Source organism: Echeneis naucrates, chromosome 13 (genome assembly GCF_900963305.1).
Source record: "Echeneis naucrates chromosome 13, fEcheNa1.1, whole genome shotgun sequence".
NCBI lineage: Eukaryota > Metazoa > Chordata > Actinopteri > Carangiformes > Echeneidae > Echeneis > Echeneis naucrates.
Genome location: NC_042523.1, coordinates 5,055,353 through 5,075,992, shown reverse-complemented (window position 1 = coordinate 5,075,992; position 20,640 = coordinate 5,055,353). Strand labels below are relative to the sequence as shown.

General features: G+C 40.4%; 2 protein-coding genes across 6 annotated transcripts; one reads left to right on the top strand and one right to left on the bottom strand.

Moving 5' to 3' along the window:
* Window positions 1-3,142: 3,142 nt before the first annotated feature.
* Window positions 3,143-9,671, top strand: cyp2y3 (cytochrome P450, family 2, subfamily Y, polypeptide 3). Its single transcript, XM_029516723.1, has 9 exons — window positions 3,143-3,355; window positions 3,485-3,647; window positions 3,790-3,939; window positions 4,657-4,817; window positions 4,943-5,119; window positions 5,397-5,538; window positions 5,677-5,864; window positions 5,974-6,115; window positions 6,266-9,671. Exons 1-9 carry the CDS (start codon window positions 3,185-3,187, stop codon window positions 6,445-6,447), a joined length of 1,476 nt encoding a protein of 491 aa, XP_029372583.1. The 5' UTR covers window positions 3,143-3,184; the 3' UTR covers window positions 6,448-9,671.
* Window positions 9,672-9,911: 240 nt separating this feature from the next.
* On the bottom strand, window positions 9,912-17,126 carry LOC115053003 (cyclin-dependent kinase-like 1). 5 transcript variants are annotated; one of them, XM_029517541.1, is made up of 11 exons: window positions 16,881-17,126; window positions 16,661-16,748; window positions 16,392-16,581; window positions 15,924-16,045; window positions 14,720-14,792; window positions 13,883-14,003; window positions 13,348-13,548; window positions 12,797-12,879; window positions 12,642-12,698; window positions 12,236-12,388; window positions 9,912-11,805 (listed from the first exon to the last, which is right to left on the bottom strand). In XM_029517541.1, the coding sequence occupies exons 3-11, from the start codon at window positions 16,557-16,559 to the stop codon at window positions 11,710-11,712; spliced, it is 1,074 nt and encodes a 357-aa protein (XP_029373401.1). In that variant the 5' UTR covers window positions 16,560-16,581; window positions 16,661-16,748; window positions 16,881-17,126; the 3' UTR covers window positions 9,912-11,709. The 5 variants fall into 5 exon arrangements, with proteins under 5 accessions (XP_029373401.1, XP_029373400.1, XP_029373399.1 ...); XM_029517540.1 differs by having other exon boundaries at window positions 16,661-16,745; XM_029517539.1 differs by lacking the exon at window positions 16,881-17,126 and having other exon boundaries at window positions 16,661-16,874.
* Window positions 17,127-20,640: the final 3,514 nt, after the last annotated feature.

Here is a 20,640-nt window from a genome sequence, read left to right as displayed (position 1 = left end):
TCTGTTGCTTCCAGAGATCAAAGCCTGAGCCAAAAGAGTTTCAAACTCATTGAACAGACACTGCAGGAAACAGTTTTATATGTGTTTGATGATCTACTAAATACACATGTGCTTACTGGGCCCAGTCCCATCTTAAAAATAATTTTTCTGCTATTTGATTCCACTCATGTACTGGATGGGACTGGATTTAGGATGAAGTAACAGCTATGTTACAGGGAGAGAAATGAAAGTACAGAGCAAACTCTATATAAAACATGTAACGTGACAACTAGCCAGCTCTCTTGAGTATGTTTTTCATATTAATTCTGCAGCAAGTGGCCCACGGCGGCCTCTACAAAGTGTCTCTGTGCCCCCCCCCCATCGCGTGTCAGATTGTCTTCGCCATGGCAACAGCAGCGACGCACGGGCAGTGAGGGCTGTGTGCCTGCTAATGGGAGGGGCAGCAGCCTCCTCTGCTCTGAGCTACCTCAGCGCCTGCTCCTCTCCCTCTCCTCTTGCCAGCAGAGCCCCAGATACGGCCCATGGCACGGGGGCCTTTTCAGACCTTGCTGCAGGAGGCTCCTTCCACGCCTGCAGCCAAGATGTCGACCCCCCACACTTCAACAGCTTCGACTTTGAAGGAGACTCAGACTTTGACGCATTTGACTGCGGGGGATTTGCTTTTTAGTTGTGACCAAAAGCTGTTGGAAAGACATTTTAATCTGATCAACATCCCTGTATTGGCATTCTTTTATAATATAAAGGCATTGTTCTATATTAATCACTTGTTGGGGTATACATGTGTCCAATTTGTAAATTAATGAAGGTGTTCTTCCTGGCTTTATGCCCATGCTCCACATGTAAATCATTCATGTTCATGACTCCTGTCTTGTATCAATCTTTCCATTCCAAAGAACAACTTGAATTTGGTGAGCAGCACAATTCTCCCAAACATTAACTGGACATTTGTAATGTTTTGCTTCTCATTGGTTCATCTCTGCAATTATTTTTAATACCTCATGCACATTCTCTCCATGTCACTGCCCCTTTGCCTGATTTCCTTATGCCCTGCTTTCAGAAATTGTCCACATAATGTGCCATCTGCAAATACCAGCACTAAACCTGAGTTAACATGACTGTGTGTCTTTCCCTCTAGATCCATCTGGTATTTGCTGGCTGGCATAGAGCAGCAGTGCAGACAGCAGGCAAAGGCTTGGCAAGGAAGCATGAGCAGATTTGTTGAGTCTGACTGGCTGTGTGTTCTTATCTCAGATTTCATCTCACAGCAAAAATAAGATCATGAGCTGAATGTTGGTTTGTGTGCACTCAGTGTTTTTTGCACCAAGCACTGAGATCAACATCCACTTATTGACAGCCTTACAGAACAACTGCATATGCTTTCTTGTTTTTTCCTTTTGTCACAGGGGACTGTGAAGGGACTGTACTGACTGTAAACTCCAAGCTATAATTGAAGGGATATATTATTTTCACTAAAATGAAAATAAACCATTAACATCCTAGCAGATTCTCATGCAAATGTAATTTTTTTTAACTGTCTGGTAATCATTGATTATCCTTTTTATTTAACCAACAACAGCATCTTGTATTTCACATTTTATGAATCCTTATACCTCAAGGCTTTACTGCTCAATATGCCAATCAGGACAGTCACCTACTCTGGTGGACTCGCAGTGCATCATAGTAAAATGCAATCTGTTTCAACCAGCCCAGCTCTCCAAATCTCCTTCTCCCATCCATTTTCTAGCTTGAAACTTCTTGGTCACTGAGATATCTAAACTCCTCCATAAATCAAAGCCATACTTTCCAGCTTGATCCTCTCCGGACTACTCTGGTTAAAGCTTCCATTCACTCTCTGACCCCTCTAATAACTGCCATTGTTCATTTCCATTGTTCTCTTCCATCTTTTGTTGCTACTTTCAAGAAACTATTGGCCCCATGGCCTGTTTTTTAACGTTTGTGTCATTAACATGGTGAAAATGTACCAAAGTTGGCTGCCTATGAATCCTGCTTTCTGGATCCCAAATAAAACCCCCTCTTTTCTTTGAAACTCCAACATCTTCTTGGCCGTTTGCTACGTCTCCATGTAGTAAAATGTAGGAGCAATGTCGAAGAACAATGTGATTGACTGCAATACAAGCGTTAATTAGTCTAAGATAAAGTTTCCACCTGGATCTTTGCCTGTTTCTGCGCTTCATTGATAAATAAAGGTCATTGTGTGTATCAATCTGGGCTCTATCAATCAATCTATTCTAGCAATGATTTAACAGTCCACATGCATCAGAGATATTTCATTCTTACTCAGCAGATCTCAAAATATGGGGCTCCTCTGGTGGGGATAGAAACATGGCAAGGGGGCGCAGCAAACTGGAATAATTCTTTTTCGTCATGCCTATATATATATATATATATATATATTAAGAAAGCCACAAATAAAGATATATCTTTATTTACGGCTTTCTAAATTGACAACAATGATCCCAAATTCAAAACAAAACACCCACACATAAAAACCTGTTCATTAATATCCTACATGTAGCCTAAATAAAACATTTGACCAGAGGCAGGCTGAAAATTTTAACCCGGAACCAAATAGCCAAATTAATTATCAACATCGGCATATTTTTTGGAGCGGAACAATAAACAAACTTTTATACGGGCTAGTTTGGGCTCTAACGTAGTGACGAAGTGACCGGAAAAATTGGTGATGTAGATCATCGTTTTGTTTGTTGTTACTTCGTTGAACTTGAAATGCTTTGTGCATTTCATCAGCTTTTTGCTGGGGAATGACTTAAGAAGTTTAAATATCGCCGTTCCAACCTGAAGCCCACCGAGATCCTTAAGACAAGAAAACAACAAATGAACAGAAAAGATCAGCGTAGTTGCCGTTTACAGGACGGAAACTCGTGAATTCGGGGTAAGTAATAAAATCTCATCCACAGTTAAACTCAAGTCAAATATTGAGACCATGTGCTGGGCAGAATGCCCGTGTGAACCTTGCAGCACACGGGCCGTAAGCCAATGAAAACAGGCTACAAAGGTGTACAAAGGTACACAGGAGAGTCACGTGGTTCACCTGTGGCCTACTGCAGCATTCCCGGCAGCCCTCTGAAACGTATAAAGGCAGATATCCCGACAACAACAAGCAGCCCCAGAGGGACAGAGGAAGAAGCGACAGGACGTCATCATGGACTTCCCTGCTACGGTGATTTTGGCTGGGCTAATCTTAGCCCTGCTGTGGGCATTTCGTGTAAAAAACAGAAAAAAGTATCGTTTGCCTCCCGGCCCTGCTGCGCTTCCTCTCGTAGGGAACCTGCCACAAGTTGACAAGCATGCGCCTTTTGAGAGTTTTCTCAAGGTGAGTTTTGGCACTTTAACAGATGCTGGCTACTTAATGACTTTTTACTAAATCTGAGTTTTGTCAGCAGTTGACTTGAACTGAAAAATGTTTTTCCTGCCCGAACAAAGTGTGTTTGTCTCTTTCTAGTTCAGCCAAACATACGGTCCTGTGATGACGGTGTACCTGGGATGGCAGCGGATGGTTGTACTGGTTGGATATGATGCAGTTAAGGAGGCTCTGGTGGACCAGGCAGATGACTTCACGGGCAGAGGGCCTCTGCCATTTCTGGTCAAAGCTACCAAGGGCTATGGTAAGAGAAGACGCTCAAAATCAGTTATCTCTTCCCAGACATCATTGACTTTTCAGTAGTTTGAGGGCTGCACGTGTCTGTATAAACATGGCTTTTCTTGCATGGCTCCGGTTGGTCAACAGTGACACGTTTATTTTGTCAGGTTTGGCAGTTGGGAACGGGGAACGTTGGCGCCAGCTGCGACGTTTCACGCTTACGACTCTGAGAGATTTTGGAATGGGACGCAAGACCATGGAAGAGTGGATCCAGGAGGAAAGCAAGCACCTGACGACGCAGATAGAAACATTCAAAGGTGTGTCTCCAGCTTTTGCTATTCTTCCACACATTTCCAATAGGATTGATGGAAAAGAGGATTGTTGCACTGCCTTCCAAGCTGGGTTTTCTTAATTCAGTTCTCACTGTTTCAAGTGGCAACTAAAGCTGACAATAACAAAACCTTCCACCATAAATATGAAAAAAAGGCCAGTTTGAAAACTGATAGGTAAATGGAGTCGAACAAAACACCATGAGCGGACAAAAAATTGTTGATGCAGATGAATCAACAACTGATTGTGTAGTTTCTCTTTGCATTCTATAATCCTTATCTCTGCAGTTTGTGCAAAGTAAATGCTGAACATGTTACATAACCAGATAAACCACTGAAGCCTCAGTCACAGCTTTGATTTAAAGGACAGCTAGCAGGGATTTTTTTTTTTTTCTTGTTTTTGTTTTAATCATACCGTGTATGGTAAATTGTCTCACTGGAGTTGAGTTAATTTAGAACTTTTATTTAATGTTGAATATTGCTCAATTTAAAGTTAATGATTAAATGACATGCTCAAAGATGAGAATGCTTCAATGCAGTAGCCTGTGTACCCGATAGTAGCTGTTTTAAGGAATACTCAGTGGACTCTTACTGAAAATGTTGAATGAAAGTTGTTATCACAAATTAATTTTTCACAAGCTCCCTTTTTTTTTTTTTGCTGTAATACATAGCCTTTAAAGGATGGGTCTGATTTCTTTTTCTCAGCCTCACCATTTGACCCAGCATTTTTGTTGAGCCGTTGTGTCTCCAATGTGATCTGCTGCTTGGTGTTTGGCCAACGCTTCAGTTATGATGACAAGCAGTTCCTGCACCTCCTTACTATCGTAGCTGAGATTTTAAGGTTCGGCAGTAGTCCTTTCGGTCAGGTTAGTAGAGCTGGGAGTGGTTTTCTCATACTGGCCTCAACATATATTGCATTTATAGACCACTTTAAAACGAAGCATCCCAAACACATTTGTATTCTTGTGTGATGTGCGCTTCTCTCCCACAGATGTACAACATCTTTCCCTGGCTGATGGAGCACCTGCCTGGCCGCCATCACAAGCTTCTCGCCGAAATAGACGAGCTGAGGGAGTTTATCAAGGTGAAGATCCAAGAGCACAAAGTGACACTGGACACAAGCTCCCCGCGAGACTACATCGACTGCTTCCTCATCAAAATGAATGAGGTTGGAAAGAACTTCAGAAGTGCTTGTTTTACTCTATGAACATGACATGGCAGCGACCAATATTATTTTAATTTAAGTTTTTACCCTCTGTATCCATTGACATTTCCTTACAGAAGCTGCAGAATAGTTTTCTTGGAGAAGATGGGAATTATTTTTTTATTTATTCCAATGACCAAGTTCAAAGATGACAAAAACCAAAGGCAACGCCTGTTACTTGCTGCTCCAGTTGCATTTTAATATTATGTGCCTCTTATCTATTACCCCTTCATTCTCTTAGGAAGAGCACAATACCAACTCTGAGTTCCACTATGACAACTTGGTGTCTACAGTACTGAATCTGTTCTTGGCAGGAACAGAAACTACCAGCTCTACTATCAGATACGCCCTCAGTGTGCTGATCAAATATCCACACATCCAGGGTAGGTCCTGTAACAAATATCACAGCCATCTTGTCCTACCAGGTATAAACACACTGTGGTCAAGAAATATAACCAAACCCACCAAATACTTTTTCTAACAACAGATCAGAGTGTAAATGCTTTCTTTACCTTGTCTAGAGAAAATGCAAGAGGAGATTGACAATGTGATTGGACAAAATCGACACCCCAACATGGAAGACAGGAAGTCCGTCCCCTTCACAGATGCTGTCATCCATGAAGTGCAGCGTTTTCTGGACCTTGTACCCTTCAATGTCCCTCATTACGCACTCCATGACATCTCTTTCAGGGGTTACACTATTCCCAAGGTGTTCGTGATTTTAAACACATCATTAGCATATTATCCAGTAACATAGCAAGGATGAACATGACATTGGAAAAATGTTTCATTATGCTAACATGATCTTGTCTTTATAGAACACAATGATCATCCCCCTGTTGCACTCTGTACTGAAAGAGGAAACGCAATGGGCAGACCCGTGGTCCTTTAACCCCCAGCACTTTCTTGACCAGAATGGCAATTTCAAAAAAAATCCTGCATTTCTGCCATTCTCTGCAGGTAAACACAGTCTAGTTACCTAATGGATCACCACATAATTCACTATTAAGTCAACCTTTTGAATCTGTGTTTTAGTTTTATTTATAACTGATTTATCCAGCCCTATTATCTTGTGCTATATACAGCATGTCACTTTCTTGTTCTTCACAGGGAAAAGAGCCTGTGTTGGTGAGTCCTTGGCTCGCATGGAGCTTTTTATCTTCGTGACATCACTGATGCAGCATTTCACCATAAGCTCTGCCGAGGGCCTGGACAGTATAAACCTCAAGCCAGAGTTTAGCAGCTTTGCCAATGTGCCTCGCAGGTTCCAAATTCTTGCCACGCCTCGGTGAAAAGAGATCTTCCCAGGCAGATCTTTCCTTGACGCAATCTTCGTCATGTATGAGATTGTCTATACAACATACATGGCTATCTGTAATACAACCGTGTTCACTGAACAGTTTGCTGCTATCTCTGAGATATACACTACATTCCCAAAAGTATTCGCTCATCTGCCTTGACTTGCATATATAAAAAAACTTTATATGCCACCATACCGTATGGCACGTAAGAGACTGTGGACAATTCCATGCTCCCAACTTTGTGGGAACAGTTTGGTGATGACCCCTTCCTGTTCCAACACAACTATGCACCACTACACAAAGCAAGGTTAATAAAGACATGGATGCCAGAGTCTGGTGTGGCCTGCACAGAGTCAACCCAATAGAACACCTTTTGGATGAATTAGAGCGGAGACTGAGAACAAGGCTCATCCAACATCAGTGTGTGACCTCACAAATGCGCTTCTGGAAGAATGGTCAAAAATTCCCATAAACACACTCCTAAACCCTGTGGAAAGCCTTGCCAGAAGAGTTGAATCTGTTATAGCTGCAAAGGGTGGACCCGACGGATTAAGAATGGGATGTCACTTAAATTCATATGCGAGTCAATGCAGGTGAGGAGATAGTTTTGGGAATATAGTGTAGCAGATAACCCAGGGGACATGTACTTTTGAGCAACTACTGAAGGGTTTTAGTCTTTCCATATATTTCTATTTGTGTAAATTCCATTGTTTCTTGTGCATAACTGGTAATATACTTTCTTATATGACAAAAATTAACTACAGCTTTTATTAAAAAAAAATAAATGCATTGCTCTTATTGTTTTTATCATTACTACTACTATTTTACAAATGTCCTTCCCTTGTTATCCATTTCTTCCTGCAGAAGAAGTATAAGGTTTAGGCTTTCTTTTAAAACATATTGTGTAACTCAAGATCAACTTTAATTTGAAGAGGCACAATTAAACACTGAGGATCACACTCTTCGGTTGCCTCTTGAAAATAAAGTTTTGGTGCCCAAACACTTGCGGGGTTCATGGACAAATAATAGATTCAATATGGGACCTTTTTTTTTTTTTTTTTTTTTTTTCTGTGTGTGTCAACTAAAAAGCAATGCATGACTCATAAGAATCATTCCAGGGTGTTTGACCAGCTACAGTGGTCTGTCTCAGTCTACTAAAGTCTGTGAATAAACCAGCACGACAAACTGTGGTGTGTGCACAAGTGACGTAAAAAAGCAGCTGAATTTCAGTTAAATTGCATCCAGGCAAAACTGAGGGGCACCTATTGCTTCCTCTTACAAAGTCATTTTTCTCAAAAGAAATAATGAAACATCATAGCTTTGTTAGTAAGCCTGATTAACTTGCTGCAGAGCTCAAATCTTTCACGGCCTTCCTTTTTTCAGACATGCAAGAGATTAAAGTTGTAATACAACAAATGGCAAATAGTCAGCAAAGCCAAAGAAAAGATACAGTGTCTGGAAAAGCTAATTTTTGGTTTTGGCGCATGCAATGTGTGAAACCTGCCTGAAGATGAGGAGGTCGCCAATGGGTAGAACATAACTCTTGGCTGAAAACACCTGGCCAAAGCACTGTGAATTGTGAGCATAATGCATAAAGTTTTTCAGGAGAGGAAGCTTACTGCATCATGGAAAGTCTTTGCAGATAAATAGCAGATTGACTAGCTGTTTAGCAGTGAGGATCTAACTACTGCTTACATTATGCAGTGACAGTTGATCTGTTTCCTTCTCTTATTAAATTCTTTTCAGTTGATCCTCGAAGCATTAAGAAGCAAAATGTATTTTTTTTATCCATCACTCGATCGTTGTGTTGTTAAAGAGTGTCACTTAATGAAACTGCAGTGGGGGAGTACCTGTAGATGTCACATGGTTCTCTAACATCCTACCCACTTAAGATGACCCATGTGAACACTGAATGTTAATTGTTCCTTATCATAGGACGTTTTGGTCAAGTGGTGACACATGATGTATAGATACAAATAATTTCTGTTTAATCCTACTCAGTATTAAATGTAAATCAATTTATTTTGAATATGACTCTAGACTTTTGTCCCTGTCTCCACTTAATCTGCAGTCTTCCTGTGCTGTAATGACCTGGGGCCTCATTTTTAAATGTGGTGTACGCAAAAAGCGGGCCCTGAAACTGGCACACGTCACTTTCCACGCAAAGGTTGTGACCTATCAAAAACAGACTTGATTGGGAGAATGTGCGCACCCCTAAGCAAACTCCGATCCATGGCTTACACTTTTAGTGACAGTCCTACGCAGCTTTATAAATGAGGCCCCTGACCTTCACTCTCAAAGCTTTTTCCAGTGTCCCTTACCTCAGCCTTTGCCTACTGCCCTTTCTCTGCATCCTCTGGTGACTGTTGGCCCTCATTGCTCAGTCCTTCACTGAGCCTGCCTGTGCTGCATGGATGTTTTTCAAGAGCTGACCTAACAATACATCTATGGTATGCTGTGCTGCCTCCATCTGAAACCTTGTGCAGTGAGTATGGGGTGACTAAAGATGAATGATAGTGACAGGTACTGAACGCTTAAAATTGTGAGTAAAATAGTGAGAATTGTGAAATGTGCAGTGTAGCCAGGCGCATTGGACAAAATATTGTCATTGTCATTTGGTCTATGACTTGTGAACCACCTCATGCAGACAATGCACTGATACCGCTATTGGATAGATAAATAATCGATTCTATGGCTCTCTGATTTGGGACACTCTGGGCTCTGCTGGGGGACATTGTGGATCTCTGCCACTCTGATTTTATTGGGACTAATTGTTGTCTTTGCTGTTGAACCTTGAGCTGTAAAGTGCTGTTTTTACATTCAGGACCTCAGACCTGCCAGTCAATCTACCACAGCTGGATGATAGAGCTCTGTTTGAATTTCTGTTGACGTTAGATGAGACAATGTTTGTAATTAAATGCCATTTTTGTTCATTTTCCCTGGACATATTTGGCATGCCTACTCATATGCACATACTCCCTCTATTGGAATGTATTTATATCTAATGTAGCTGAGTTGTGCAGATTGGACCACTAGGCGAGGTTACTCAAGTGTGTTTTAACAGCTCAACATTTTATCCTGCAGGCTGTGTTGTCATGGAAGTAAAATGGTTTTCGTTTTGTCCTTAAAAGACAACTTGGTATCAAAATTGATTGATCTGTACCTGGCAGGAGCAAAATCCACCCCATCCAGTGTATTGATCAAATACCCCAAAATAAACATCTTGACATGTGAACCCTCATTCTCACATATATTTTTTGATGGGTTCTGGGCAATTCTTGTCATTGGTTGTACTGTTGTTGAATGCAGGTGAGCATTTGATTAAGTTTGCTATATAATTTATAATTTGCTATATATACATAAGCTTAAATGAGTAATCAGCAGTGATTTGATCATTTATTTAATAGGTAAGCATTTTTCCTGAAAAAAAAAAACAAAAAACATGTAGCATGATAATGACACTGTGTTTGGAGAGGAGCTTTGTCCTTCTCGGACAGGAAATCTTTTCCATTTACAAATGCAGTTCTTCATGAGGTTCAGCATCTGGTGGATGTCGTCAACTTGGCTGCCCCTCACTACTCCCTCCAGGACATCTCATTTAGGGGTTATGCTATTCCCAGGGTATTTGGTTTCATTTTATTGACACAGAGAACACAAAATGTCCTATCTAATATAATATTTCATACAATGCAGTGTCTCAACAGAATACAGCAATCATTCCCTTGTTGCAGTCTGTGTTAAAATAGGAAAAACTGTGCTCCTTCCACCTCCGTGACTTATTGGTCGAAAGTGGTAATTTTAATAAAAATGCTGCATTTTTGCCATTTTGGCCAGGTAAGTTACCCAGTCAGTTTCTGTTTTCATTGTCATGTGTCTTTCTGACCTTAAGAGAACAACTATAAACTCAGTTCCTGAAAAAATATGTCATTCATGATTCTTATTCATGGCTAACTTACAGAAAAAAGATCTTGTGTAGGAGAGTCCCTTGTTCTTACAGAGATTTTCTACAATGTTTCACCTGGAAGCATAGACCTCAGCCCTGAGAGCAGCTGCTTTGTCATTGTGCCTTGCAAATGTGAGATCATTGCAAAGCCTTGGTGATGGCACAATCCTGTGTTTTTAGACCTTTACTCTAGAACATCATAGAAATGGCTTGTTTCATGTCAAAGGACCTAATTTCATATCAGCAGAACTGAAGTACATTTCCTTTTTATGTGCCTGTAACTTGAGAATTGGAAAGATATGAAAAAAGGTTCTCTCACCATCTTCTGTGACTTCAACTCTTTTTATTTGAACAACAATATATTTATAGTCACTAAATGTTAAAAAAAAAAAAGTTTTACTAAAGGTTGTTGTTAAAAAGGTTGTCTCCCTTTATATTGCACGTAAACTTGCACAGCATAATCACATCTCTCTTTTTTTTTTCCTCACTTGTGTACCTGCTGCATCAGTAATTTGATAAGTTCAAGGTCAGGTGATCGGTCAACCAGCGTTTCAAGCTGTCATTGTGTTGATGCAGGCTCCACTGTATCACTGTCCTGCATCTGAGCAACAGAGTGAATGCCAAACTTTGGGGGTCACTGCCAAAGACTAAGGCGGCAATATGTTAAGAACCCATCAAATTACTTAGAGTATCTGCTATCATAGCAGCTTTTAATAAACCTTACTAAGACTCACTCAGGAAATTGCAGCTAAATTAGTTTGATAGTACAACATTAACATGTCTACTATGGCTGACACTATATGCTTTTTAATTATCCTATGATTTTAACATATATTACATCGTGGTTACATAGTGGACTCCATTTATAGGATTTAAATGGCATCTAATCAACTCACTCGTTAAAAAGATTATTCCTAATATGTACTAAATAGTTAATCACCAGTAGGAACCTGCATGAGGACCAGCTGCTGCCACTGACTGTGCCAGAAAACAAGAAATATCTGGCACTTGTGTCCAAATGATGATAGCACACCGGTGAGTCTAAAGTGTTAAAATGTACTGTTGGTTCTGCACGCCTTCAGCACTGACCACATGGAGTTTGTATTCTTTGGTAATACTAGTGTGAAGGTTTTGCAAACCTGAAACTGCAAATGCCCTAACTAGAGCGTGTTAGGCAAAATACACTAAGTGATAATGTTTGTGGAGAAATGAACATGATCACTGAATATTCTTTCACTCACAACAGTGTGTGTGTGTATTTATGTACATGTTTTCAATTCCACAAATTTTTAGACCAGTTTGTTGCCTTGTTAGATGTTGGGCAGATGATATTTATGCTTCACCTGCTTCTTGACATCTGGCGCTGGTGAGATGTTGCTGTTTGTTAACTGGGGCAAGTACTGTGCCTGGAGAGAGAAAGAGATCCTGTAAGTAAACCACTTAAACTACCTGCTGTGCACATTGCACATATTCATTTAACAAGGTGATGGTTTAACTGTGCAGCAAGTGGTTAAATTACTATATGGAATAGTCCCTGTGGCTGTTACATCTTATTTGTCATCTTATTTGTATCAGCAGCTGTGTTGGGTCTGAACTCATATCATCATGCAATAGTAGAAAGAAGTAGCTCTCACCTGTCAAATGTATATCTAATGATTAAAAATCCAGATTTTAGATCAGAGTATAATTGGATGACCTGGGTTTCAAATGTGCAGAAGCTAACTGACCTAATAAAGGACATGCTTGTCTTTAGTAGGGTAGCACGGTTTGGATTAGGTTGGGGTGTGACTGATTTCTTGACAGGGTTAAGCCTAAACCACCATGCTTCATTCTTACCCCTGCTTGTCTGCGTCTTGTGCCTTTGTCATGTCGTCTTCCTGGCCGCTCACCGTCACGAGGCCAGTTGGCTCCTCCTTCTTCCTGGAAATAGGAAAGCTCCAGCAATTCTTCACAGGACAGCCGGAGAGAGGGGTCCATCACCAGGCATGACTGTGCACACAAAGATGAGTTGGCATGAAGCAGCAGCATCTTAGATATCTTAATCTTGGATATTAAAGAACAGTGACTAATTGTATGTAATTGCTTTTACCTAATTCGTGCACTCCACTTTCTGTATATTTTATTATGCATTTGCCTACATATATAGCACGCAAATTTCTAGTTACTTAATTTTCACGATGTCAACCTTTCCAAGTGGGAATAGAGGATCTGTAACTGGAAATCATAAATAAACATAAAATACCTTCATAACCTGAAGGGCTTGAGGTGAAACTCCATGGAAGCGCTTTTCCAATGGCTCCTAAAAGTACAAACAAATGGGGGAATAACTACTTATAATGTGCTTTCACTAAACTCGGCGTCTCCATTAACAACATATGCTTTCCCAGTGTTTCATACCATGGTGTCGGGCTCAGGAATACTGACTCCACTGAAGAAAATGTTGGAGCGGAAAACCTGCTGGTGACGAGGGATCAGATCGCCTGTGGTCAGAAACAATATCATCAAAATCTTCATCCAGTGGTTGTATGGATAAATACCTTGCAAACATTAAGCATGTCAGATTTTTGGTGTTTGCTCCTCAAAATAAAACAGCAAGGCCTGCTTTTTATAAGTCCACTGTAATAGAAGCCAAGTTTCCCCATTCTGTAAACCTACACAAAGTTTACCTACATAAACCACACGATGGCCCCAAACTTGATCAGTTTATATCTGATCATGTTAAGTCACGTGAAAGCAATTCAAAACCACAGATCCCAAAGTGTTTAACCACAAGTAAAATACTGAGCTCTGACTGCATCCCTCTGCTGTTCTTGAGACTGGAGAGTAAGACAGCAATGTCATATGCAATCTGTATTGTGATCTTCATTGTTATGCAGCTAATTTGTGCAGGTACATCCATAGGATTATTTCCTATAAGTATCCATTTATGGGGCAACTTATCCATATACCTAGAGTTTTTCGGATGAGGTAGAGCTGGTCAACATCAGACTTCCCGGGCCAGAGCGGGTTCCCATGGAGCAGCTCAGCAAAGACACAGCCCAGTGCCCACACGTCCACAGGAGGCCCATACTGGGTATCACCAACGAGCAATTCAGGAGCCCGATACCAGCGGGTTGCTACATAGTCTGTGTAGTCATCCTCTGGTCCCGCTGAGTAAGGCAACACACACACACAGATGCAGATTACTTGTATGGACAGACTCGCATGTTAGATACTGAATAATGAACACTAAATAACACGTACAGCATGGAGCAAGGGATTACAAGGCATGCTGATTGACTACATGCTAATGTATGGTAACATGACACTGAAACCTAAGACAAGGAGGGTAAATAGAGACACTCTACACAGAGATGTGGTAACTGGCTAGATGGTCCCTCTTTGCAATGCATTTACTGAAGCACTGAAAGTGAGGAGGACATCAACAGGAATAAAGGTTCAGTCCTGAATAAGTCATTAGAGGTACATTAACTCTAAACGCACATATAAGCACTGGCTCTCTGGATGACCTACTCAGAATGCGGGCGAAACCAAAGTCACAGAGCTTGACAACTCCAGTTTTGGTCAGAAGAATGTTCTCTGGCTTCACGTCACGGTGGATGCACTGCAATGTAAACACAGTGATCAGGTATTTGAACTACATGATCCAGACCCTAAGCGACAGAAATTAAGGCTGACTGGATTAGGACAAAGAATGAAAAGAGATCTAAAGGCTGCTTACATTATAGATATTGAAATCTATGGGTGCACACCTTGTGTCAGTTCTAATAAGTTTTAATATTTCGTTTTGTAAACTGAGCTTGCCAGATACAACTAAACACAACACAACAGACAGGTAAATTCAATGTACTGTGCATATACCGTATTTTCCGCACTATAAGGCGCACCTAAGAGCCTTCAATTTTTTCAAAAGCTGACCATGCGCCTTATAATCCGGTGCGCCTTATATATGGATCAATATTGATATTGATCCATATCTATATCTGCCAGTGGATCGTAAATGCCTGGGCTGATATATCAGTCTCAACTGTGGTCCGAGCTTTCAGGAAGGCAGGAATTGTCACTGAACTGCCAGACAACAACAGCGACACTGACTCGATTAATGACTTTGATGAGACGGAGCCGGGCGTGTTGTTGGATGCCGCATTTGCCCAGCTGTTCAATTCAATAACAATTCAATTTGTTATTTCAAAGTCCTGAACCTCCTGAAGCCCCTAAAACCTATGATGTACTACACCAACACACAAAAAACATAAAAGGGTAAATATATGACAATTCCAGAATATATTAAATGAAGTACCAGATTAAAAATATACCAACATTGTGCTTGTGGCAGAAGTTAACAGCCTGCAGACTCTGCCAGACTATACTTTTCAGCTGAGCCTCAGGTACCCTGCAGAGAACAACGAACAAAGGAAAACTGCTTGTTGTAAAAGAAACAAAACAAGTGTTTTCCTCAGCTAATATTGCCAATATATAAAAAAGTGGTGCTTAACACTGTCCTCTTCTCACCCAGATAATATAAGGCCTGTCTCTAACAGCAACAGCGCCTTTGTTTTCAGGAGCAGCTAAGAGTTTCTGCTGCACAGCCTTGTGAGAAACTACTCTAACTTAGACTTGCTATGTGACTTCAAGGTACTAACTAAACTAAAAATCCTATCTTGTGACCATAGATTGCACGAGAAGTGCTTAGCAGTGCTCACTTTGCGCGGAGGAGATAGAAGAAACATTTTCCCTTAAAACTTAAATGCTTTGCTTGTGTCTCAGCTACTTCTCCCTAACACTGCTGCTGGTATTTCCATGTCTTTGAACCCTCTAAGCAACGATCTTCACTCTCGTTGTAATTCAGCTGAATCCTTTCATCAGCCACTTTCTTAAGCAGTGCCCTTAGTAAATAAATGCACAGACAGTGAGTTTATGTTTAGACTGCAGAGTGAACAGATGATGGCATAAAAGGAAAGAAGCACTTTTCAGGTCCTTGAGTTCAGTAAGAAAAAGTAACAGATCCACATTGAGAAAGAAAAAAATTCAATTGAATCCTGCATCTAAACAAAATAATTGCTTCAACAGCAGATACTGTATAAAAAGCGTTATATAAATAAACTTACCTTGCCCTACTTTTTCACTGTGTTTCAGTGTTTTAATTTTGAGTGAAGTTATTCATACATTTGGGTGGTTTATTCTTTGGTATGTCATATTCTATAAACAAGCCATACATTTAGTTTGTAAAAGCGTATTATGCAAAGTAACAAATACATATAGCTGCTAAATAAAGGTAGTGAACTACTGAGATGTATTCAAAGAGCATATTGTAATTAACTCCAAACGGTTAGCTGTTAGCTGATAAACATCTGAGGGTAAAAAGTGTATTATTCTCTTAAAACTTCTACATATGTGGCTTTTCAGTATCTACCACAATTCACTGCTTTGATGCAGCTCAACGAACATACTGTATTTTCAGATCCCACACATCACCTCAGCAGCATACATGATTGCAGTGGCCACAATGCCGTTCCAGACCTACCCTCGAGGGTGCTTGTCCAGCTCATTGAGGACCGTCTGCTCACAGAACTCAAACACCAAGTGGAGCCTTCTTTTCCTCCTGAAGACCTCCAGCAGGTTGACCAGATTCACATGTTTCAGCTGCTACAGGACCAGAAGAAAAGATGAATGCTGTTAGGAAGTGCTGGCCCAAGATGTCGGACAAAATGTTTCATTTAACCCACAGAGGATCTAATATCTGCTTTAGTCCTGACCACCTTCAAAAGCAAATTCATAACCTTGCTACTTTCTGCTGCTCCCCAATGTTGCGTTTATGGGTTTCATTTTAACTGACTTTCATTATGATGCTTATATTAATGCACTCGTCTTCAAACCTGTAAAGAAAACAGTAGTTGTCCATACATAGTATAGTAGAGGTCTTTTAAATGTATGATTGTGCATGATCAACCTGTGAACGAACTGTTATCAGGTTATGCTGACCTGGTCTCACCTTTAGCATACGGATTTCTCTCAGTGCTATCTTCTTAATGACGGGGTCGTCTTCAGATTCCACGAACTTCTTGATGGCCACTATTTGCCCGTTATCTCTGTGTCTGCATTTGAACACCACGCCGTAGGATCCCTCACCAATTTTTGCCAACTTTTCATATTTCTCCATCGGGTCAGTCAGCAACTGTCACCTGCAGACCCAGGTTTCATTTTTATGTCAATACTCAATACTCAAAACACAAACAAACGTAGTCTGCATCGCACAGTTACCTTATAAAGCTGCTCTGAAGATTGGTATTATTTTCCGAAACCTGATGATCGATTCCATCGTGTGGAGGTTGTTTGAACACAGCAGCTACTGGGGCAGTTTTGTTTTAGTGTCACTCAGCTTGCAGGATGTTCAAATAGTAGTTGGCAGCGTGTTTGTGGATGAATAAAAGTCTGCTAAGGCCCTAAATGTGTGTACGCAGCCGCATATGAGTGTACTTACAGTGTCCGAGCTCTCTCACCCTCCCTGCGTTACTATCCGCTGTCTCTCGCCCGCTGCGTCGTCTCTCCCTTGGTAACTGTCTTCTAACTACTTCCCATCGACCCGGTCCACTTACTCACACTGTCTCGGCTTTTTTTTTTTTATTCCACTTTCGCACTGAACTCTGTCGCCTACATTCAAAAACTCAGAGATGAAGGGTCACTCGTTACGACGTCTAGTTTGCACTCGATAAAACGCACGGTGAGGAGCAACAACTGCACGGCGCAACTCCGGATTCAGATTCACGAAGCTGGCTACGTCACTTATCGTATGTTGTCGAACACACATGCGTTGTATCCACGGAGACAGCAGAGAGACGGGTTGGTGGAGCAGCCGGTGTATTAGCTTTCTGTTGGCTAATATAGCCAGCCCCAACCTGTGCGATAAATTAGCTTTGTCGCTGTTGTTTTTGTAAATATGTTTTTTTTTCTCCACACCAGCTATTTTAATTTGGCTACACTCAGGATGAATATCAAGCGCTGGGTCAGTAATAAAAGTCCATTCTCCACTCTCCAGTCAGTGACAAATGAAAAATCACCTGGTTCACTCATGTTAAGAAGTGACAGCCTGTGAGAGACAACACTTTCATAGGGAAAGACTCGTTTAAAGGCAAGAAAGTAGATTTTTGTGTTAGCATACGCTAACCTAGACTACGTGTAATGTAAGCTAGTTCCTGACTATAACAGACCGGGTTGGTAATTACAGTAATACACACTAGGAAAGTGGCTGAGGCTAATTTTTCACGTATTGCTGAGGTTTGTTATTATTTTCCAACCTCTTGTCACTGAGTGTCTGACAGTGACTCACATATCTGGCTCTCATACACGCATGCCAAAAAGTACTTCAATTGCTAAGTAATAGATATAACTTTATTGATCCCCAAGGGGAAGTTCGCCTAGTCAGGAGCTCATCAAAAATAAAAATAAAAATATAAAAAACAAAAAACAAAACATTATCCATTCAAAATATAAAAAAAAAACAGTCCTCCTCCTTTTTTCTTTCCACTAGCTTTAGTGTCTCTGTCCATCCGTATGAGAGTGAAGCCAGGTAGTTCCACACAGGAATCAGAGATGTTTTGATTCAACCAGGTTTCAGTAAAACACACGAGGCTGCACTCACGGTACACTTTCTGAGTCTTCACCAATATGTCCATCTCATCACGTTTGCTGGACAGAGAGTTGACATTTCCCATGACAATCCATGGCAGAAAGGGCTTATATCTCCAGTTCCTGACCTTCACCTTTGCGCCAGCACAGCAATCACGAAAACACCTCTTTATCTCACCTGGAATCGGGTGAGATCCTCCAGATTTGCCCAGTTTCAGTGAAAGAAGCTCTTCTCTTGAGTAAACTCTTCTCCCCACAGAAATATCCATCAGCAATTGACCAAAAAATAGTAAAAATATAACAAAAACAAAGTAAAATTTTGTAAAAATTGAGAGCTACCAGACTTTTGCTGCTGCTTGTTAAAGTGCATGTTCTAGTTAACATTAAGTTTTCACTGTTAAGTTTTGGCTTCGATAACACTAACACCATTTAATAGCAAACTTGTTTTTTGAAACATTGCACTTGCTTAAAAGAACTCCAAAATACAAACACAAATGTCACAACAAACATTCCACTGATGTCCCCTGCATTCAGTATTTTTTTTTAATACAGTTTAGGGTGCACTACATTTCTTTGACACCTATGATTCAGTATTGAGAATTTGAATCCAAAGCTCACAATTATCTTATAGAATATTATCATGATCTATTTTAATATACCCCAAAACACATACTTTAATGCAATAATAGGAGCAACAATAAAAATGCAACAATCTCTGTTTATATGAACATGAACTCATATTACTGTGAAGTATGTGCTGCACCAGGTCAAATGTGGTAACATGAGCTGTTCTCTCTGTTTGCTGTGAATATTTTGTCTCCCAGCATCCTCTCTCGGCTCGTCTAGCTCAAAGACTTCGGGATTTGCCACAGCTCCATGGGATCATCTGCAGGTTTTCTTGCATGCTTGTGCTCAGAGACACACAGTCACCCTGAGGTGTTGGCATCAAGGCCTTGTGGTGATAGGTACGAAATGCCCCATGGCAGATTGGTGAGACGCGTTGGTTGTTCGGAGTCAGTGGACAGCAGAGAAAATAGCTCAGAAAATAAGTCTGGCATTTTTTTCCGAGTGGTCCTTGGCTCTTGGGCTACTCTTCTGACTTTGCTAGTCTGCAATCTTTCAAGGAGCTCTTGTGTCGCTGGTAGAATGATGTTCATTCCACTTCTGGGTAATGGCCCACGTGGTACTTAACAGCAGTTTTGAAATCCATCTGCAACCACTTCCAGGTTGTGAAGGGGTTGGGAAAGCTTTTTGCTTCTACCCATCATGTGTTTCTTGTGTAACAACTTGGTAACAAAAACATTTTTATAGCCCATCAGTCCACAGCTGCCATTCATTTGCAAAGAAAGGAGGTAGAATCACTTTCTAACAGTTTATGGTTTTAAGCCAGTTTGATGCCATTTTTTTTCTTAATTTCAAATTTTTCTTCATGTATCAAATTCTTTTTCCTGTTTTTCCACTTTATCACAAATAACTTTGTCTATGGATTTATTACTTACATTTATTCATATATACCAATCTCTTGAATTAATACCAAAGTCTTGTGAAAATGTTGAGTCAATAATGTAAAGAAAAATGTGGACATACTCAATTTTTTTACCTCACTCTGCATCAAGCATATGAGTTAAGGGAATATCTTTACTGGTTTCCTGGTCATCTAAGAAAACTTTCATATTTTTGGTCTGGTTGCATTTGGTTCTTGATTTTTTGCCAGAATATATCTGTTTTCAAGAACAAAAGAGGAAATGCTCCTCAAGTTTGATTTCATCAAACATGATTGCTGAGTAATCGAACGATCACTGGGTGTGTACAAGATTTTTCTTTTCAAATTTCTGAAATGTTATTCTATTTCTCAATGCAGCACAGTAGTGTAGTGGTTAGCACTGACTTTAGTTTAGGTTAATTGGTGATTTGGAATTGTTCATAGGCATGAGTGTGAGTAAATAACATGCAATTTACCAGTGGTTCTCAAATGGAGGTATGTAAACCCCTGGGGGTACTTGAGGGCACTCCAAGGGGTACGTGAGATTTTTAAAAGATATATGTTAAAAATAGCAATCAATTCAAAATCCCTTAAAAATGTTTTCAGGTTTTTTTTGTTTGTCTTTTTTTTGCTGAGTACTTGGCTGAAAATGTATTTACAGTGGGGTACTTCACTGAAAAAAGATTGAGAACCACTGCTCTATATGACCACTAGGTGGCAGTGAAAACCCATCAAGCTCACACAGACCCCCACAAAAAGACAAGTTACAGTTGTAGTTGTTGACATATGATAGCCACCCTGATTTTACCCTCAACAGCTTATCATAATGGTAGTCAGAGAGATAGTGCAACTGTTGCTGCAGGACAATAACTTGTTTTCTGGCATGATAGGTTAGCTTTTGTTTTAGGAGATTTTTACATCCAGATTCCTCATGTTAAATGTTGCCATTTCAGCCAATGTTAGATGAATAGCTAATTATTCATAACTTTCCCAGTGAGTTGATGACATTATACAGCCATTTGGGGATTTTAGCCAAACCTAAAAAAAAATACAAGACCAAAGACTACAAAGGCCACTTCCTGTCTATTTCTTACCACTGAATCATCCTTCAGATGGAAACAAAATGATTGAA